Source organism: Asterias amurensis, chromosome 5 (genome assembly GCF_032118995.1).
Source record: "Asterias amurensis chromosome 5, ASM3211899v1".
Lineage (NCBI taxonomy): Eukaryota > Metazoa > Echinodermata > Asteroidea > Forcipulatida > Asteriidae > Asterias > Asterias amurensis.
Window position 1 is genome coordinate 19,252,440 of NC_092652.1, and position 16,837 is coordinate 19,269,276.

The 16,837-nt window shown below is 37.3% G+C and overlaps 1 protein-coding gene across 1 annotated transcript in view; it reads right to left on the reverse strand.

Annotated features, from left to right (window-relative positions):
- The window catches only part of LOC139937638 (uncharacterized), a 94,210-nt gene extending 77,787 nt beyond the window's left edge, over nucleotides 1-16,423 (reverse strand). Inside the window, exon 1 of the mRNA XM_071932878.1 lies at nucleotides 16,225-16,423. Coding sequence (XP_071788979.1) covers nucleotides 16,225-16,291 — 67 coding nt within the window. The 5' untranslated portion in view covers nucleotides 16,292-16,423. The remainder of the gene's footprint in view (nucleotides 1-16,224) is intronic.
- Nucleotides 16,424-16,837: the final 414 nt, after the last annotated feature.

Genomic DNA, 16,837 nt, shown 5'->3' on the forward strand with positions numbered 1-16,837 from the left:
CCGCAGTAAAAGATCACGGGTTCGAGTGCCACCTTTGCCGACGGTAAAGTTTACCCGCGGAAGAAAAAAAAAAACTTGAGTGCGCAGTGAGTAAACACAAAATGAAAAGCTCGGTAATGATAGTTTGGAAGGAAGAATAAGGTAATCGAATTTGACAATGAACAATTCCTATAAATTCCTATAGGTTCAAACGGGTGACGAAAACAGCTGCTAGATTGATTGGCGTGGGTGGATGTTAAAGACATTTGTGATTTTTTTAGGCAGTGGCACTGAAGAAGAATCAGTTTATATTGCAGGACCCAAACCGTCCTAACCATCCACCTGGTTCGTGCGCGATAGTCCGGCAGATTTAGGCCTTCACGCTTCTTGCCAAATGATCTATTTAATTCTCGCCTCAAACGCTAAATTTCATATAGCGATGCAGCGAAGTGATTTATATTTATTGACTTATTGTTTTTCGTGTTTTTATGTGATGAACTTTTTAGACTTATTCTTGTTTATATACTTCAGGTTTTTGTATTACAATGATTTCGTGCTTTTTTTTAAACCTGGGATAAGGAAATTCACCTTTTTTATATCACGATGAAGAATAATAAATGAACAACACAAAAGGTTTTAGTGGTTCTGCCGAATTTGATGTCCTATACGTTTCTAAGCAATTTAATGCAAAGCATGCAAGACCACTTTGGCAGCTTATGTGGTATTTATTCAGAACAATTCTTCCAATTACCAAGAAAAATATCAGAACATTCTAATTACCTTAAAACTGAGTTCTTCAGGAAGGTAAAAGTCAAGTTTTAGAGAAACCCCAAAATAAATTAGCTTTGAAAAATGCTTCGTCTGCAATTCTCAGACATCTGAAAGCTCACAAACACTATTTTTGTTTTTAAGGGTGTTTTTTTTTCTTTCTGTTTTAATCTGGCCACAAGCATAAAGCCTTACTTAGACACATAAAAGCACACAATTCTGTTTCCGACAAATTTCACTTGAATAATAAAAGTAATACAAGCTAATTATTTTATCTGACCTCACATTTAATACATGATTTAATTCGCCCTCAGAAAGCTCGATCCTGTCTCGCTTGTTTCAAAACTCCATTCACATTTCTATACGTCACGACTACTTTGTATCCAATTTAATAATATGCTAACACAAACAGTAAGCCAACAAAAAGCTTAAAGGAACATCACATACTTGTTTTTGTTTTTGTTAACAAAACAGTTGCTGGCAGTGTATAAGCACATTGTGTAGTCCATCATATACATATACTGAAAAACCTGTAGAAGTTTTAGATCGATCGGCCAATATGGGTGACGAGAAAATAGTGGGAAAAAACGGTTTTGCAAAACATCGATTCAGAAAGAAAAAAAAAAAAAACCTCACTGAGCGATAAACTCCCAGCGGGAATTTTTATTTATTTATTTATTAGAAAAAATTCAGACAAAATTACTTCACGGGATTTTTTCTACAATCATCATCATAAGATCGTGTAAGTTATATGTACATGTAAATCTGTGATCTTAGACGAGTTGTTTGTCTTCTTACAATGCTATAGGCCCTAATGTTCCTTTAAAGGAACACGTTGCCTTGGATCGGACGAGTTGGTCTTTGAAAAGCGTTTGTAACTGTTTTTTTTTATAAAATGCATAATGGGTAGAAAGATGTTGTAAAAGTAGAATACAATGATCCACACAAACATGCCTCAAAATTGCACGGTTTTCTTTTTACCTCGTCGACTAACTCGGTCGGCCATTTATTGGGAGTCACATTTTTGACTCCCATAAATGGCCGACCGTGTAAGTTCGTACAGTAAAAGGAAAACCACGCAATTTCGAGGCAAACTTGTGTGGATAATTGTATTCTACTTTTAAAACATCTTTCCAACCATATGCATTTTATAAAAAACGGTTACAAACGCTCAGTTATAGACCAACTCGTCCGATCCAAGGCAACGTGTTCCTTTAAAGATAATCTAAAGTTAGAAATTGCTTTCCATTTTCTATTTACTCAACACAAACAAACGTCTTACATAGTGGAACATCTCCAGAAAGTCTGGCTCTAAAGCAATAACCGATTAGTACTGAAGTACGAAAATGATAATTCAATAAGGTTTTAATGGAACCATTCTTGGCATTACAAATCCACGCAATTAGTAGCACACTGAACGGGTGCTTGTTTGAACTTTTACATCCTCTGCTGATGTGACGGTTTATCTTTGATTTTCTGGATATCATCTCACAAAAAGCACCAACCCGTCCCCCCATGTGTGACGTATACGTACTGTTCCCAAACGTATTATATGAATTAAACATAGGCACCCTCGTGGAAAAAAGAACCAGACCATTAGTGCACCACAGTGGACATGTGTCTCGGTTATGTGGTCATTGAACCATAGAGGAAGGGTCTATGGTCCTTTCTCTACGATTGAACCATAGTTTTGCATGGTTTCGCTTCGCTGTATCTTGAAGATGGTTGACACTTGCTCTGTGGTTGTTTTAAGTCAACTTCATGGGTAAATCGTCTTCGGGGACACGTCAGCGGACATGTCTTGGCGATATATAAAACAAACATTGTTTTCGTAGCACAATTATATTGGGTTTGAGACATTGCACTGTGAGGTATCAATATGAATTTGGTTTGCGGTTACATCATGGTTTGCATGTACTTGCCAGGTAGATTATGTGCTTTTTAAAACTTGTCTTGTTTAAAATTCTACTACCGCGAAGAAGATTTTCGGAAATCAGGAGATTTCGGGAGACGTCTCAGTTCTCAATGTTGTTAACCATAGTCCTACGGCAACTGTTCTCCTATTTCTTATACGTTATTGTATAAGAATATAATCACATCTGTTTGTTCAAAGAGTCACTTAATCTTTTCGTTGTTATTGTGGTAATGATCAATGCACATAATTTAACCTTTATATACACAAAACTTCGATTTTTAGTTCATTTTTGTCTTAAATATAACTCAGTGTCAATTGTTGAAAGCCGAATTCTAGTCTACAGAATGGTGAGGCAATAAATGCGCGGGATTTTGTATGAGAAGGTCTAGAAAAAAAAACACCATAATATTGACATGATTAAGTGGCACCGATTTCTCCCGTACCCGAGTAACCCGCAACGTAAATGCTCTAGGAGATTTTAAAGGGACACTTTGCCTAGGATCGGGCGAGTTTGTTTATCAAAAGCGTTTGAAACCGTTTGTTAAGAAATGCATGTGGTTAATGATCCACACAAATATGCCTCAAAATTGCACGATTTTCTTGAAACGCCGTTAACTAACAGGGCACGCTATTTAGTGAAGTCACATTTATGACTTTTTATAGACCAACTCACCCAATCCACGGCAACGTGTCCCTTTAAATAGACGCGCGAAAAAATGTCCGTCAATCTTTTTAAACCCTTTTAAGTCGCCACACGGGTTTCCTACACAGTGTTTAACCCAATCAGCGTACGATATAAGCCGATCAGTTTATCAAGCGATCACCAACCGACTTACCCATGGGGCATTATTGTATCAAGCTGGTTTACTGGAGAGAGAAAAATACTGTTACGCAAATTTCTTTGCTTAGTGTAACATTTGCGAGGAACCGTTAGATTTGGCTTTATGCTCTTGCCGCGTGTCTGCTGAGAGAGATATGATTAATGTGTGCTATCCTGCGTCCGATTTTGTTCTAACTGTGCGATTTCATTTCATATTGCTGCTATAACCGTAAGCACACGAAAAGGCGTGCTAACCTTCCGGTGCTTACTACTGCTTAAAAAAACCCGACACAATGCAAATCCATTGTGAACGCGTAAGATGGCCGCCTAAATTTCTAGCTGACCTGTGAAATAGGCTTTTATACACCTTAACAATTCGTTGCACTACAGTAAGCACGAAAATGTGCTTACCGTCAAGCAGCGCTTTGAAATTGGCCCATGATGACATTAGACACCTATTGGCGTCAGATGAGGATACCATCTGTGTCATCATGCTTTCAGAAGTAGAAGAAAATCTGAAAAGCTGAGGATTAAACGATCCCAATATAGACCTTTCTTTTGTAACGTCACAGTCCAATACTTTGCCAACCGAGGTTGGAAAACTATGGAAAGCCATAATGCAAAGCAAAAAACAAATAGCGAAAGTTTGTAGAAATATTTCACTAATATTATTCAAAGTGTGTTGAATTTTTTTGAAACAAATCAACAATTCATAATAGATATTTCAGCTCATGATTGTCTTTTCTGAAAATGTTGAATTTTGTCTTAGTTTTGATATCAAGATTGTTTTAGGTTGGTCGCAAGTAGGGCTGGATAACTCAATTGGTAGAGCCACGGTTCGTTAACCCGGGGCCCATTGGTTCAAATCCCGCTCCAGTCATTTTGTTCTTAACGAATTAAGTTCTTTATTTACGTTTGTAGATGCAGAGCTTGAATATAATCCACAATACCACGATTTCCGTGGTATCTTGTTAACCACTTATTGAAAAAAAAAAACACCATAAAATCTTCGATGAATTCGTTTTAATTAGCAAAGTTCATTAGAAGAAAGAAAAGGATATCCTTTTTTAATAGCTTTCATTTGACTCTTACTGCCTCGGTTATAAATAGGACGTATTGAACAGTCAACAAATAACAATCTGATTAAGAAAGGCAAGTGGAAGGCCATTAGTTTATGACGGTAAGAATCTACCTCAATCTATCCCCAAGTCCCCGGTCAAGACAGCGTGATGTGGTACTTTTGACCTGAACTATAATTAAATTTGACTGACGAATGAAAGTACATTCATTCACAGCTCAATTATTGAATCGTATATTTAAAGGGAAGTTGATTTCATATAGGCACGCTGTACACATTGTTTGCTGTAAATATTGACTTTATTTGAAAATTTAGATCAGACGCATGTACGACTCCTGAAAATGATAGCAGCTTTTAGTTTTATTTCGTTAACGTAAACGAGTTCCTGACTGTCTCTCAGACAAAACGAAATAGTTATGCACAATGCGAGGTTTTGGGTATGTTAGCAGTATTTTTAAACAAAGGAAGTAATGGTTGAAAAAAGTGAGATGTTATTCGATAAAATATGGCATTGATTTCAAAAAGGCAATTTCATAAATTGCTTTGTGTTTATGTATTAATGCTTTGTATTGATTTATTGTACAATATTGTACCCGATTCAATCTTCTGACTATGGTGTCTTTTTATACTGTTAAGTGATGAATTAACTATTTTATCTAAGTGCAGTGTCATTGAAATTGACTATAATCATTGTTGGACTTGAGTTTTTCAGCATATTTCTGACTTATTGTGCCCACAGACGAAGCAGGGTAGGTCGTTCACCTTATAAATAAACTTGTATCCACACTTTGCAACCCGGGCTAGTCGACCATTGGGTGACTTCTGTTGTCGACCATTTGGAACCAGCCTCATGACCATGGTTTCTTCTCTTGTCCCAGTAGCTTGTTTCATGCTAACATGTGTAAAGCGCAGTGGGGAACCAGTGTGACACTATGGCGAAAACGCGTGAGCCAGTTGGGTGTTTAATACCATGCTACCGATGGTTTCCAAACGAGTCGTTTGAGTGAGTATGGTTGATTAGGCTTCCAAACGAGTCGTTCGAGTGAGTACGTCACTACGCATGTACGTTGGTAGTCAGGAGTCGACTACAAATTAACTGTGCGCACTCGAACTTGGCCTTTGTGCGTGTCGTGGCGTGTCATGGCCGACCGGGCTTGTGCGCGGACCCAACCTATGGTGCTGTCAGCGGCAGAGGGAGGGTTCGAACCCTTGTCATTCGGGATTATTTCAGATTAGACAAATACAAAATGATATCAATTATATTTTGACACAGCGTGTAAAGTTCCTGGGCGATGATTCTAAGGCCCCTCAATGGTTTAAAGACACCGGACACTATTGGTAATTGTCAAAGACCAGTCTTCGCACTTGATGTATCTCAACATATGCATACAATAACAAACCTTTGACAATTTGAGCTCAATCGGTCATCGGAGTTGCGAGATAATATTGAAAGAAAAAAACACCCTTGTCACACAAAATTGTGTGCTTTCTGCTTGACTTCGAAACCGCAATTTCTAAACCAGGGGTTTCGAAATCAATTCGTGGAAAATTACTTTTTTTTCTCGCAAACTACGTTACTTCAGTGGGAGCCGTTTCTCACAATGTTTTGAACTATCAATCTCTCCATTACTCGTTGTCAAGTATGGTTTTATGGCAGTAATAGTGTCCACTGCCTTTAAAGGAACCACAGCATAAACGAAAAAAAAATAAAAATAAAAAAAAAACAATGAAAGTAACCCTTCAACTTTAAACGTCACTTTGACTTAAAACACAATTGCTGAGCTTGCTGTGTTTTTACACATGAATTAACATATTTTTGAATATCCAACAAAATAAGGTCTAAGACGTCCGTTGGGCTAACTAAGTTTAAGAGCAGGACATGTCTAAACTCCAACGCCTTGTTTTCTTTTCCTTTTCCGAAAGTCCATTTTCCTTAAAGCTGACTGCAGCAGTATGGCATTATGGCGCGGAGTCAATTCCAGACACAGACTGTGGAGTGCAATTCAATTCGATATGTTCGCATAAACTCCGTCAACATCCATGCAGGCATAACAACTCGACAACCCGCAAAATCGATTGGCTTTGGTCACTGGGGCGCAGTGGAAACATCCTGTTCATCTGGCAAAAGCCAAACCAAGCCAACCCTGTGCTCGACTTTGTTATCTGTATTACGAGATTGCCAATATCATAGTGATTTTCAAGTTTTTTTTTTTTTTTTTTTTTTTTGATTTTTATTAAAAAATCGTTTCAAAAAGGGAATCTTTAAAAGTACATGAATACAGAATTAGTAAGAAAACAAAAACTCGTCTAAGATCACAGATTTACATAAAACTTACAACTTCTAATGATGATACTAGTAAAAAACATCCCTTGAAATATCTCTGAAAAGTCGTATTTTGATTAAAATTAAATAAAACTAATTTCCCGTTTGGAGCTATTTGCTCAGTGATTATTGTATTAGTCTTTGTTTTAATCTATGTCATGCAATAATGTGTAGTGGCTTTCTCACTGTTTTTCTCGTGACACAGATGGCTGATCAGTCTCAAACTTCTACAGATTAAAAAAAGATGTACATGGTGGATTAAATAAAGTCCTTTCACTGCCAGCAACTGTGTTGTTAGCAAAAACCAATTCTGTAATGTTCCCTTAAAGCCCAAATCTCGGAACAAAATCGAGGATATTCAGGACAAAAAAAAATTGCCACCCAGAAAAACACATGACTTCTAAATCGATTCAAACAAAACGAATCTTTAAAAAAAAAGGAATTTTTTTCAGAATGGCAATTATAAAGTGCAGAAACACAAAAAAATGCCACCGGCAAATGCAGACGTCTGTCCCCTCTCCACGAGGTTTAGTGAGCTCATTCGGAGCAAACCGGAGCATGTCTTCCGGAGACGTTTTGTCCGACCACTGGGATCGACAGTGACTTCCTTTTGATGGGTTTTGTCTGTTATGATTTAAGTGTTTATTTTCAACAATCCGCCTCCAAAAGACATGTGGAGATTTTGAACTCGTCCGTAAAGAGCATCGAGCGAGTGTAATATTCAATGAATGAAAGTTTGACAAAAATGGTTTTAGGCATATACAGAAATGGTCATTAGTCCAGACAGACAGACAGACAGACAGACAGACAGACAGACAGACAGACAGACAGACAGACAGACAGACAGACAGACAGACAGACAGACAGACAGACAGACAGACAGACAGACAGACAGACAGACAGACAGACAGACAGACAGACAGACAGACAGACAGACAGACAGACAGACAGACAGACAGACAGACAGACAGACAGACAGACAGACAGACAGACAGACAGACAATATGGTAAAGTATTATTTAACCTTTCTGGGGGGCAGTGTGAACAAGGGACAGCTGTCTTGGTTTGGACTTGAACCAACGACGTCCGGATTAACGTGCCATCCAGAGCTCTATACCAACTGAGCTATCTAGCTATATGTTGGCGGTCTCCATATTTGACAATCTTTGTTCGAGTGCTAGTCACAATGTTGATATAAAAAGTTACGTGTAATTTCCATATATAAGAGTTTGAATAATGGATGTACACGCACATAACACCAAATACAGAAATGATCATTTAAATAGGGTAAACCATTTTATTGTTTTGTGTTTTTATTTGGGTTAATTTTTTTTGTTTACTAAAGAGCGACTAAACGGAAATACCAAATGGAATTTTTTTATTTATTTGGGTTTTAGATTTGTTTTTACTTAGAGCGGTATATTTACATCCGAACTTATTAACGTGCCGGTGAGCGACCAACTATCTCTCAGTCACATGTTGGCGATCTCCCTATTTTGTCAATCTCTTTGTTTAGGGGTGCCAGTCGGAACTTTTATTTAGTGTGCAATATCCGTGTAAGTGTTTGAAAAAATGGCTGTGCACACTTAACAACAATACAGAAATTACCATAACTCAAGACAGTAGTGTAAATTATAAGTTATTGTTTTTTATTAATTTAGATTCGGGGTTTGGACAAAGAATATTGACTTGAACCAGCGACCTGTGTATTACCGTACCAGGGTTGATTTCACCAAACCCTTCTGAGTATAGGATTAATCTTAGGACTTTAGGACGAGTTAAATCCGTATCCAAACATGTAGGACGCATCGTCCTAACTTGAGTTAGGATTAATTCTAGCGTTTCGTGAAATCGGCTACAGGTCGCTACCTTGTGAGCTAACTAGCCCCATGTCGGCGGTCTCCCAATAATAGTCAATATCTATAAAAAAAAAAAAAAAAAAAAAAAAAAAAAAAAAAAATACCAAAAGTATTAACTATACTTCAAACGGACTCCAATGACCCCTACTACCAAATGTTTTATCGATGTCTTTATTCGGGTTGCCAGTCAGACTTTTTATATCAGTTTCGAATCGAGTTTCACCCAAAAGCTTGACAAAATTAAAACTCTCCATCTGTTCTGAAAACATGTACCATCCTCGAAAAATGTGTTTGTTCTGCTTTCCTAATAAGGTGTTTTTAGGCCATCCTCGTGGGTTATTACCGTTAGTACGAAGTTTGCACCGAACTTCCGTAGAATATAAGAACATAGGGACATCGTTATGAAACATTGACAGAACATGCGGTAATACAACCCGTTTGTAAATTTGTTTCTTGAACAAACAGGCTTGCTTGTTTGTTACTTTATTTGTTTGTTGTTGCTTGTGACGGGTGTTTGTTTTTGTATTTGGTTCCCCTCCGAAGGGGACGCAGCACACAGCTGTATTCCAACTAATTTGTATCTTTAATATATTATACCATCGTGTTGTTACATATCTTCTGGGATCATGTACCTTTTTTCACCTGAAACTAGAAAAATAGGTTTTATGTTGGGGATGATAGGGTTAAGAGTGTTGGTTTATTTGTTTGTTTATCTTTCCGTTTTGGGTTCTCATTCCAAAGTGAAACCACGAAACATAGATATTATGTGAATAATTGTAGGTCCACTTGCTTTTGCTCTCTCCTGCGCCAGGAGTGTCTTTAAGACTGACATGGCGCATTTTAAATGGCCACTATTTATTTATATCATATTATTTTATACACCGTGTTTATTTTCTACCACCACCACTTGCGTCGATCAATTGAGTACGCAATGAAAAAGCTTTGACAGATACCCTAGCCGCCACAAATTGACTCTATCTCTCTCTTTCTCTCTAAATGTATAGTTTCGTAACATGCTATAGCAATTATGATTTATGCATCATGCACCGCACTGGTATAATATGAACGTCAAACCATGACCAATATATTTATGGGAAGGTGGGTGGATTTATTCTCAGGGGGTGATGCCACTGGGTTTGTGCAGTCTTTGCAGTGTATCTATATGATATGATCACCAAAGCACCTGTCTTTGTTCTATCATAATTACTTGGTAGAGAGCAATATTGGGCAGTCAATCGTAATACACATCACCTGCTCCGTTATTAGTGTCATCATTGGGTTTGAAATGAAGGTACATATCTCATATCTCCTATAGTGCCACAATAATAATGTCCTTCTCAAGGCAAACATTATGGCCTGTCTTTCTTCTTGCATTCTGTTTTTTTGTTAAATATTATGTTTGAAATGAAGGTATGTCTCCCAGTGCCATAATAACGGTTTATTCTCAAGGCAAATATTATAGAGGGGTCTTTCTTGTTGCATGTTTTCGAGCCTGCATCATTATGATGGGTCTTTTTTTAAGGCGCAAGACAGTAGACACCTTTGTTAGTTGTCAAAGACCAGTATTCTTATACTTATCGTGTATCCCAACATTAGGTTTGAAATGAAGGTATATCTCCCAGTTCTTTATAATTACGGTTCCTTCTCAACTTCCTTTTCTTGTTGCATTTTTTAGTCTGCATCATGATAGGTTTTTTAGGTGTACAAAATCACTTGTGTCATAGATCCGCACCTGAACTTGATGCTTATAACTTAAAAGGTTCTACTGCTGCTCACATTTTAAAGGCTGTTGTTCTGTTCCATTTTGTATGCCTCTTATTGGCCTACAAGATTGCCCCACAGAGCATCTAGCATGCAAAATTTCCCCGGGTCCTTAAGCGGGCCCGGACCCATGGCGTAAAGGCTTCACACTCATATGCTCACTGTTTGACAGATTTGCCCCCTAAAACTTGTGTCATAGATCCACACCTGAATATGCTAATAACTCAAAAGGTTCTACTGCTGCTCACATTTTAAAGGCTTTATGTTCTGTTCCATTCTTGTTTGCCTCTTACCGGTCTAAGATTGCACCACAGAGCATCTAGAATGGAAATTTTCAAAAATACATCAAGAATTCTGGAGTGAAACAAACCCAGTAGAATAAGTTATATTGAAAAATCACAGAACAATCATGAGGAACATTTTTAAATTGAACACAAGAGAACCATCCTGAACGTGGCACAACAAGGCCTTGTTTTTTTTTTTTTTTTTTTTTTTTGCTTTAAGCATGAAAATTATTTTGCCTTTTTTAAAACTCAATCAGAATGTCTGTTTTTTGGTTTGACTGTTAATTTCCTTCCATTATGAAGTCATCCTTAAAGTGATCAACATGTGAACAAACGTTAGAGTATATAGATCGATTGCCCAACATCATAAAACGTAAACGACAACTATTAAATAAGCCACATATCTATCTGCGGTCTCTTTGACTAAAGCATTTACATTAGTTCGTTCTCTTTTTACGGCTTCAGTTAATTTCACGGGTTGCTATTTTAATGTTGTGCGTGAGTTGTAAAAACAAGCTGACTGCCTCTATACAAAGAGGCATTAATGGCGTCTTATGGTTTGATCAGCAGTTAATTGAAAATACAGACAATACATAGAGCATTTTTTAATTGTGTTTTCGATTTGGCGGCATGAACAGGACATTATTAACAATTGCGTATAGCATTTTTTTGTTTTGTTTTTGTTTTAGATGATCTTCCCGATAAGGGAAGGGAACTCGGCAAACTCCCACGAGAGATATAAACACCAAGCTGGCAAAAGCCAGTCTCTCTCATACAAACATTTGTTGATATGATTATGAAACGCACAAATCAACACTGGACGACAATGCTTGTTCTAGTTGTTGTGAAAACAGCAGGTGGCTTGGTAGGATTCGACACCACAACCTTGTGATTTGCAAGTCGAGTCTAACCACTGGGCCACAGTGATCTTCTATCTATTGTTTATTTTGCTCATGACCTCTCTGAATAAATAGTGGCAGTGAGAATAATGGCTGAAATGCCGCCTCTGATTGGCTCACACTCTAGCCCGGGAGTTACTGGTTCTACTCCTGCTTTTGGAAACTTTAAGGACACATTTTCATAGAGCTGCTTAAAGGGTCTATGTACTGGACACATTTTCATAGAGCTGCATAAAGGGTCTATGTACTTTTTGTAGGACAAAAAAAAAAATGTCCACAGATTTGGATTGAACTTACACAGTTTGAAGATAATGATAGTAAAAAGCTTCCCTGAAAATACTTCTTGCTAAGGTGCTGTAGTTTTTGAGAAATGAGTAAAACAATATCAGGAAACTAATTTTCGTCTCAGTGATCATGAGACGAAAATTATTTTAGCATGTAAAACATGTATTCTCATGTTATAGTTTTTTACTAATTTCTCAAAAACTACAGCACCTCAGCAACTAATATTTTAAGGTACTCTTCAAACGGTGTAAGTTTAATAAAAATCTGTGGACGTTTTGTATTAAAAAAAGTACCCACATCCTTTAAGCAGAAAATATTGCTTAAACAATTTATGCTTAGCAGGAATGAGCACTCAAAAGTTTTTACATGTGACATGGTATTTGGACTGGAAACCTTGTTGTGGTACGCATAAATTGGTTGAGTTTTGGGTATTTCCTTGTTATTCGTAGCTCTATAAAAGCTGGGCCCTGGTTCGCCATTTGTGATGTTTCCCAACAAAATTTACTTAAATGGTTTTTATATTTTAAGTGTCCTTTTGTTGAATAAGAAACATTTTTGAAGAGGTAAACAATAACAATAATTCTAACTCAATTGCTCCCATTTCCCTCCATTTGTTCAACAATATTTTTTATGAAAGACCTTTTCATCCCTCTTTCCCGTCCGGCAGACTTCCTCGGCAATAAAAAGTCCTCTTTTAACGAGCACGCTCATACACACAACCGATTAAGGAATACTAGGTTGACTTCTCAGAAATATGCACTCAATTTTTTTTTTCTCCCAATGCTTTGCGTAAGAATCAGCAGAAATGGCCACTGTTTACAAAAGTACTGTTGAAGTACCACTCAGTATGAAGCGCTAATACTACAGTGGAATTTATTGATCTAAGCACAACCACTAAAAAAATACATAAACGGTCTGGTGACGGAAGGCAAATAGCTGCAAACTTAGGTTTGTTTTTATTCCCGAAATCAGGTATTTGATTCCAGACAGAACTAATGGGGGAAATACTTCATATCCACCAAAATATTTCAGCATGTTCAAATTCTCACTTAGCGCCAATTTGTTTTATTTCACATTATTTTAGCCCTTGGGCGAACCTTCCGATAGGCCTACTCAATACCGATAAGAATTTGGTAATCATTGGGTTACACATAAAGCCTATGTTCATATATTAGTCTTCTCTTTTGAATTTTATTTCGACGAGTTGTTCAAATTTGATTTGTTTAGATATAAATACACGTTCCTCAAGATTTTGTAAAGACACTAGCAGTAACGCTTTGCAGATAAAATGTTTTTGGCTTGACAACTTAACCACATTACTTGCAAAGTGCAATGTTCTAGAAATGCCTTTATACTGTCGAAAACTGATGTAGGCTTCTGTCAAAAAGCTTGTATTTGAGAGTGATTACCAAACGTCCATACTCACTTTAGTAACAGAGATGACTCGCAGAATTGATATGTTTCTAAAACCATGTTGAATTTATACACACTAGAACAAAGATGACTAAGAGGTGACCTGATTAAAACCTTTAAGCTGGTCAAGTACTTGAACAAAATGTTGATTGTAAGCAATTCTTCAAAACAGGCCATGAATACCAGTACGAGGGGCCACTCCTTTGAGCTACACAAGCTGTGCTAATCAAAAACAAAACAAAAAACATTGTGTATAGACGGGACTTCTTCTCACAGATAATCATTAATGATTTGAACAGTCTCCCATACCAAATAGTAGGCCAAGAAAGTGTCAACGTTTAATAAAGAGCTTGATGCCTACTGGAATAAAAAAATATGATAGGATAATGGGGTCTCAAAGGCGGAAGCCTAAATAAATAACCTATACAGATTAACTGAAAGGGATTCTACAACACATAAATCCCATCAGACACACTGTCTAGTCTTGAAAATAGACCAACGTAATATTATCATAAGTAAAGGGTTGACAATTGACGGGATTCCATTAAGCTGCCAATGCAATACAAACAGTTATTTTGTATTGCAAACATTCAACAACAATTATTTCTATAGGAAATGACCGTGGTGAATAGTTTGGAGCTAGCAATACTGATGGAAATTTTAAGCAAGAAAAATGCATTGACCATTTAAAAACTAACAAACTATTTCCGAAAGCTTGAAACCTGAAGAAAATTAGTGTCTTTTTTTTCTCTTCTGTCAATTTTTGTTTGGGTTTTAATGAGAAAACATGATTAGCGGTTGCTAACAACTCACCAACCAAGAGGGCTGAGGGTATAACGCAACAAAAATAGGTAATGGCCTAGCTGACGTTTCGAGCGTAGCAGAGTCTTTCTCGAAAGCTAAAAACGTTGGTTCTGGTGCAGTAAAGATGCAATTAAAAATATTTCCATGACGTTAGCGATCTATAATTTTGTTCATATCCATTGTGTAAGGTATCGCACTACTAATTTATTGGAAAACAACTGTTATGAGCTTTCTAATGTGGTACCAATTATCTATCGATTTATTTTCTTAATGGGTAAATATGTATAGCGTTGTACACTGCAAACATCGTGGGAGTTACAATTGACACCATGGGTGTTGTCACATGCTATGTTGCAAAGAGAGAGTCTAAATTAACACAATAGGGTGTTAAAATAACACCCATATAATAAGTGCATTGGTAGGAATTCGTGTGTTTTCATAATACCCGTTGTGTACGGCACTGGACATAATTATTGGTTATTGCTAGAAAAATATCAGCATCAAAACTTGCTTGGTAACGGGCAGCAGGGAGCTGCATTGTGAAAGAAACGACTCCCTCTTTGTTTTTTGCGAAAGAGGTAAATTTCACTTAAAATATTTGATTTTGAAAAAGACTTCAGGCCTAGAACACTATAAAGTTGATAGATTAACACTTAACTTACACGATTTAAAGAAAATGACGATAGAAGCTTCCCTTAAAATATTACTTGATGAGGTGCTGTAGTTTTTGAGAAATGAGTAAAGCAATTTCATGGAAATATTTGTTGTCTCAGTGAGACGAAAATTAGTTTAGCGTGTACGGATTTACACAACTCTCCAGAGAACATTGCTCTGTGATTGTTACTCTTTTTTTCTCAAAACAATTGACGACTAATGAAGCTGAAACTTCTACTGATAAATTATATAAAAACATACATCTTCATTCACAGTGAGTAAGAACTCATGACATGGCCAAAACTTGACCTTTAAAAAGGGTTTCGTAACCCTTTAAGCCAGCAGAACGTTCCTCGCAGTGTAGCCCTATATAATATTGCACGCTTGTTTCACAAAGCCTTAGACACCACTTGATTCTCGGTGAATGTATCTTGAAACTAATCGATCCCTATCATAATATCGTCGATATCTCAAGTGATTTTAAGGACAGGCTATGACGCACATAATGACCCTTTTAATTCCATAATATGTGCTAGGAATCGATACCGATTTTTACCCCGCGTTTATTGTTTAGCGAGGTATAACGGAGACGGCTTGGAAGGACAACAAGCTAAAAATAGAATAGGTTTAAACCTAAAAGCCAATTACGCTACACAAATAGGGTATAAACATATATATATATATACATATCTGTTACCATAGAGAAACATGACACAACATTTTAAATATCAAGAAGACGTGTGTAATATTTGTTTTATCTTTTTCAATTTATTACCTTCAAGATTCGATGAGAATGCATAGTGCGAATATATTTGAAAAGTAGAGAAAGATGTTAAAAAGTAGTAAATATGCAGAATGTTTCATATGTTGTGGGTTCGTTTGTCTGCTTGATTTTGTTGCTTTGTATTGGTTTCGGATTTGTCCCCAATTTAAGACTTGACGTTTCGATGAGTGGATGCGTAATGTCTTCATGCGAATGAACAATTATATTTAAGATAATACATTATTTGACAACCCAAGTTAGTCATATTCAAAAGTTTTAGTATAAAGAAGAAAATATTTGACTTTGGGGTGACTTTAATATTAGCGTCGGTGACGGAAATAACAACCATTATATAGATCAGATGCCAAGGGGTTAATATTCAGCATATTGTAATACTTTGTGGGTTTCGTTTGTTTGATTGTTTTGGTTGTTTTGCATTTATTTTTCTCAGTTTATTTTAAACTTGACGTTCCGATGAGTAGACCTGGTGCCAAATGTCTTCAAGTGAATGAACAAAATAAACCATACTTAAACAAGTTGAACATTTATATTGGTATTTTGACAGAATTGCAGTAATAAGGAAGAAAGATAATTATTTGACTTTGAGATTGTGACTTACCATTGGCGTCTATGACGGACATAACAGCGATTAAGACCGCACATAACAAATAGAACCACCTTGCCATCTTCTGATCTTCCCGACCGTCAACCACCCGAGCTCTGGCCCGGTATAGAAACACCCGTCCCTTGGTCCTCCTCGTACCGGGGAAATTCAACAAGTCACACTCCGGTCTCGCAAGTTCCTTTTTTTTTTTACCACACTCTCTCAGTAAACAGATGAATGATTCTCGGATAGACAAGGTCACGGGTGAGTACGTGTGAGCCGACGATCGCGTCTCCTCTTGGCGCTCCAACCAACACGAAGAGGCGGCAGCAAAGCGGGCCGTTGAATCGCTGATGGAGATAAGCTGATTCCACCTCACAGCCAAGTTCGTTCCTGATTTTTTTTTGTCTTCCTTACTCCCTCTCGCGCGCACTCTCTGTTCTCTAGTTTGTTTTACCCTGGTGCTGTTTTAGTGATGATGCAACGGTGGCCGGTAGAGTTGAAGCCACGGGGAAGCGAAGAGCAGAGAGATGATTGAAGATTAAATGAGCCGTAATGTGGTGAGTGGCCGCTCCTTCTAGGGTCGTCAACGCAACGTCAAATCAACCACGCTGCTGTGGGCTCTCTC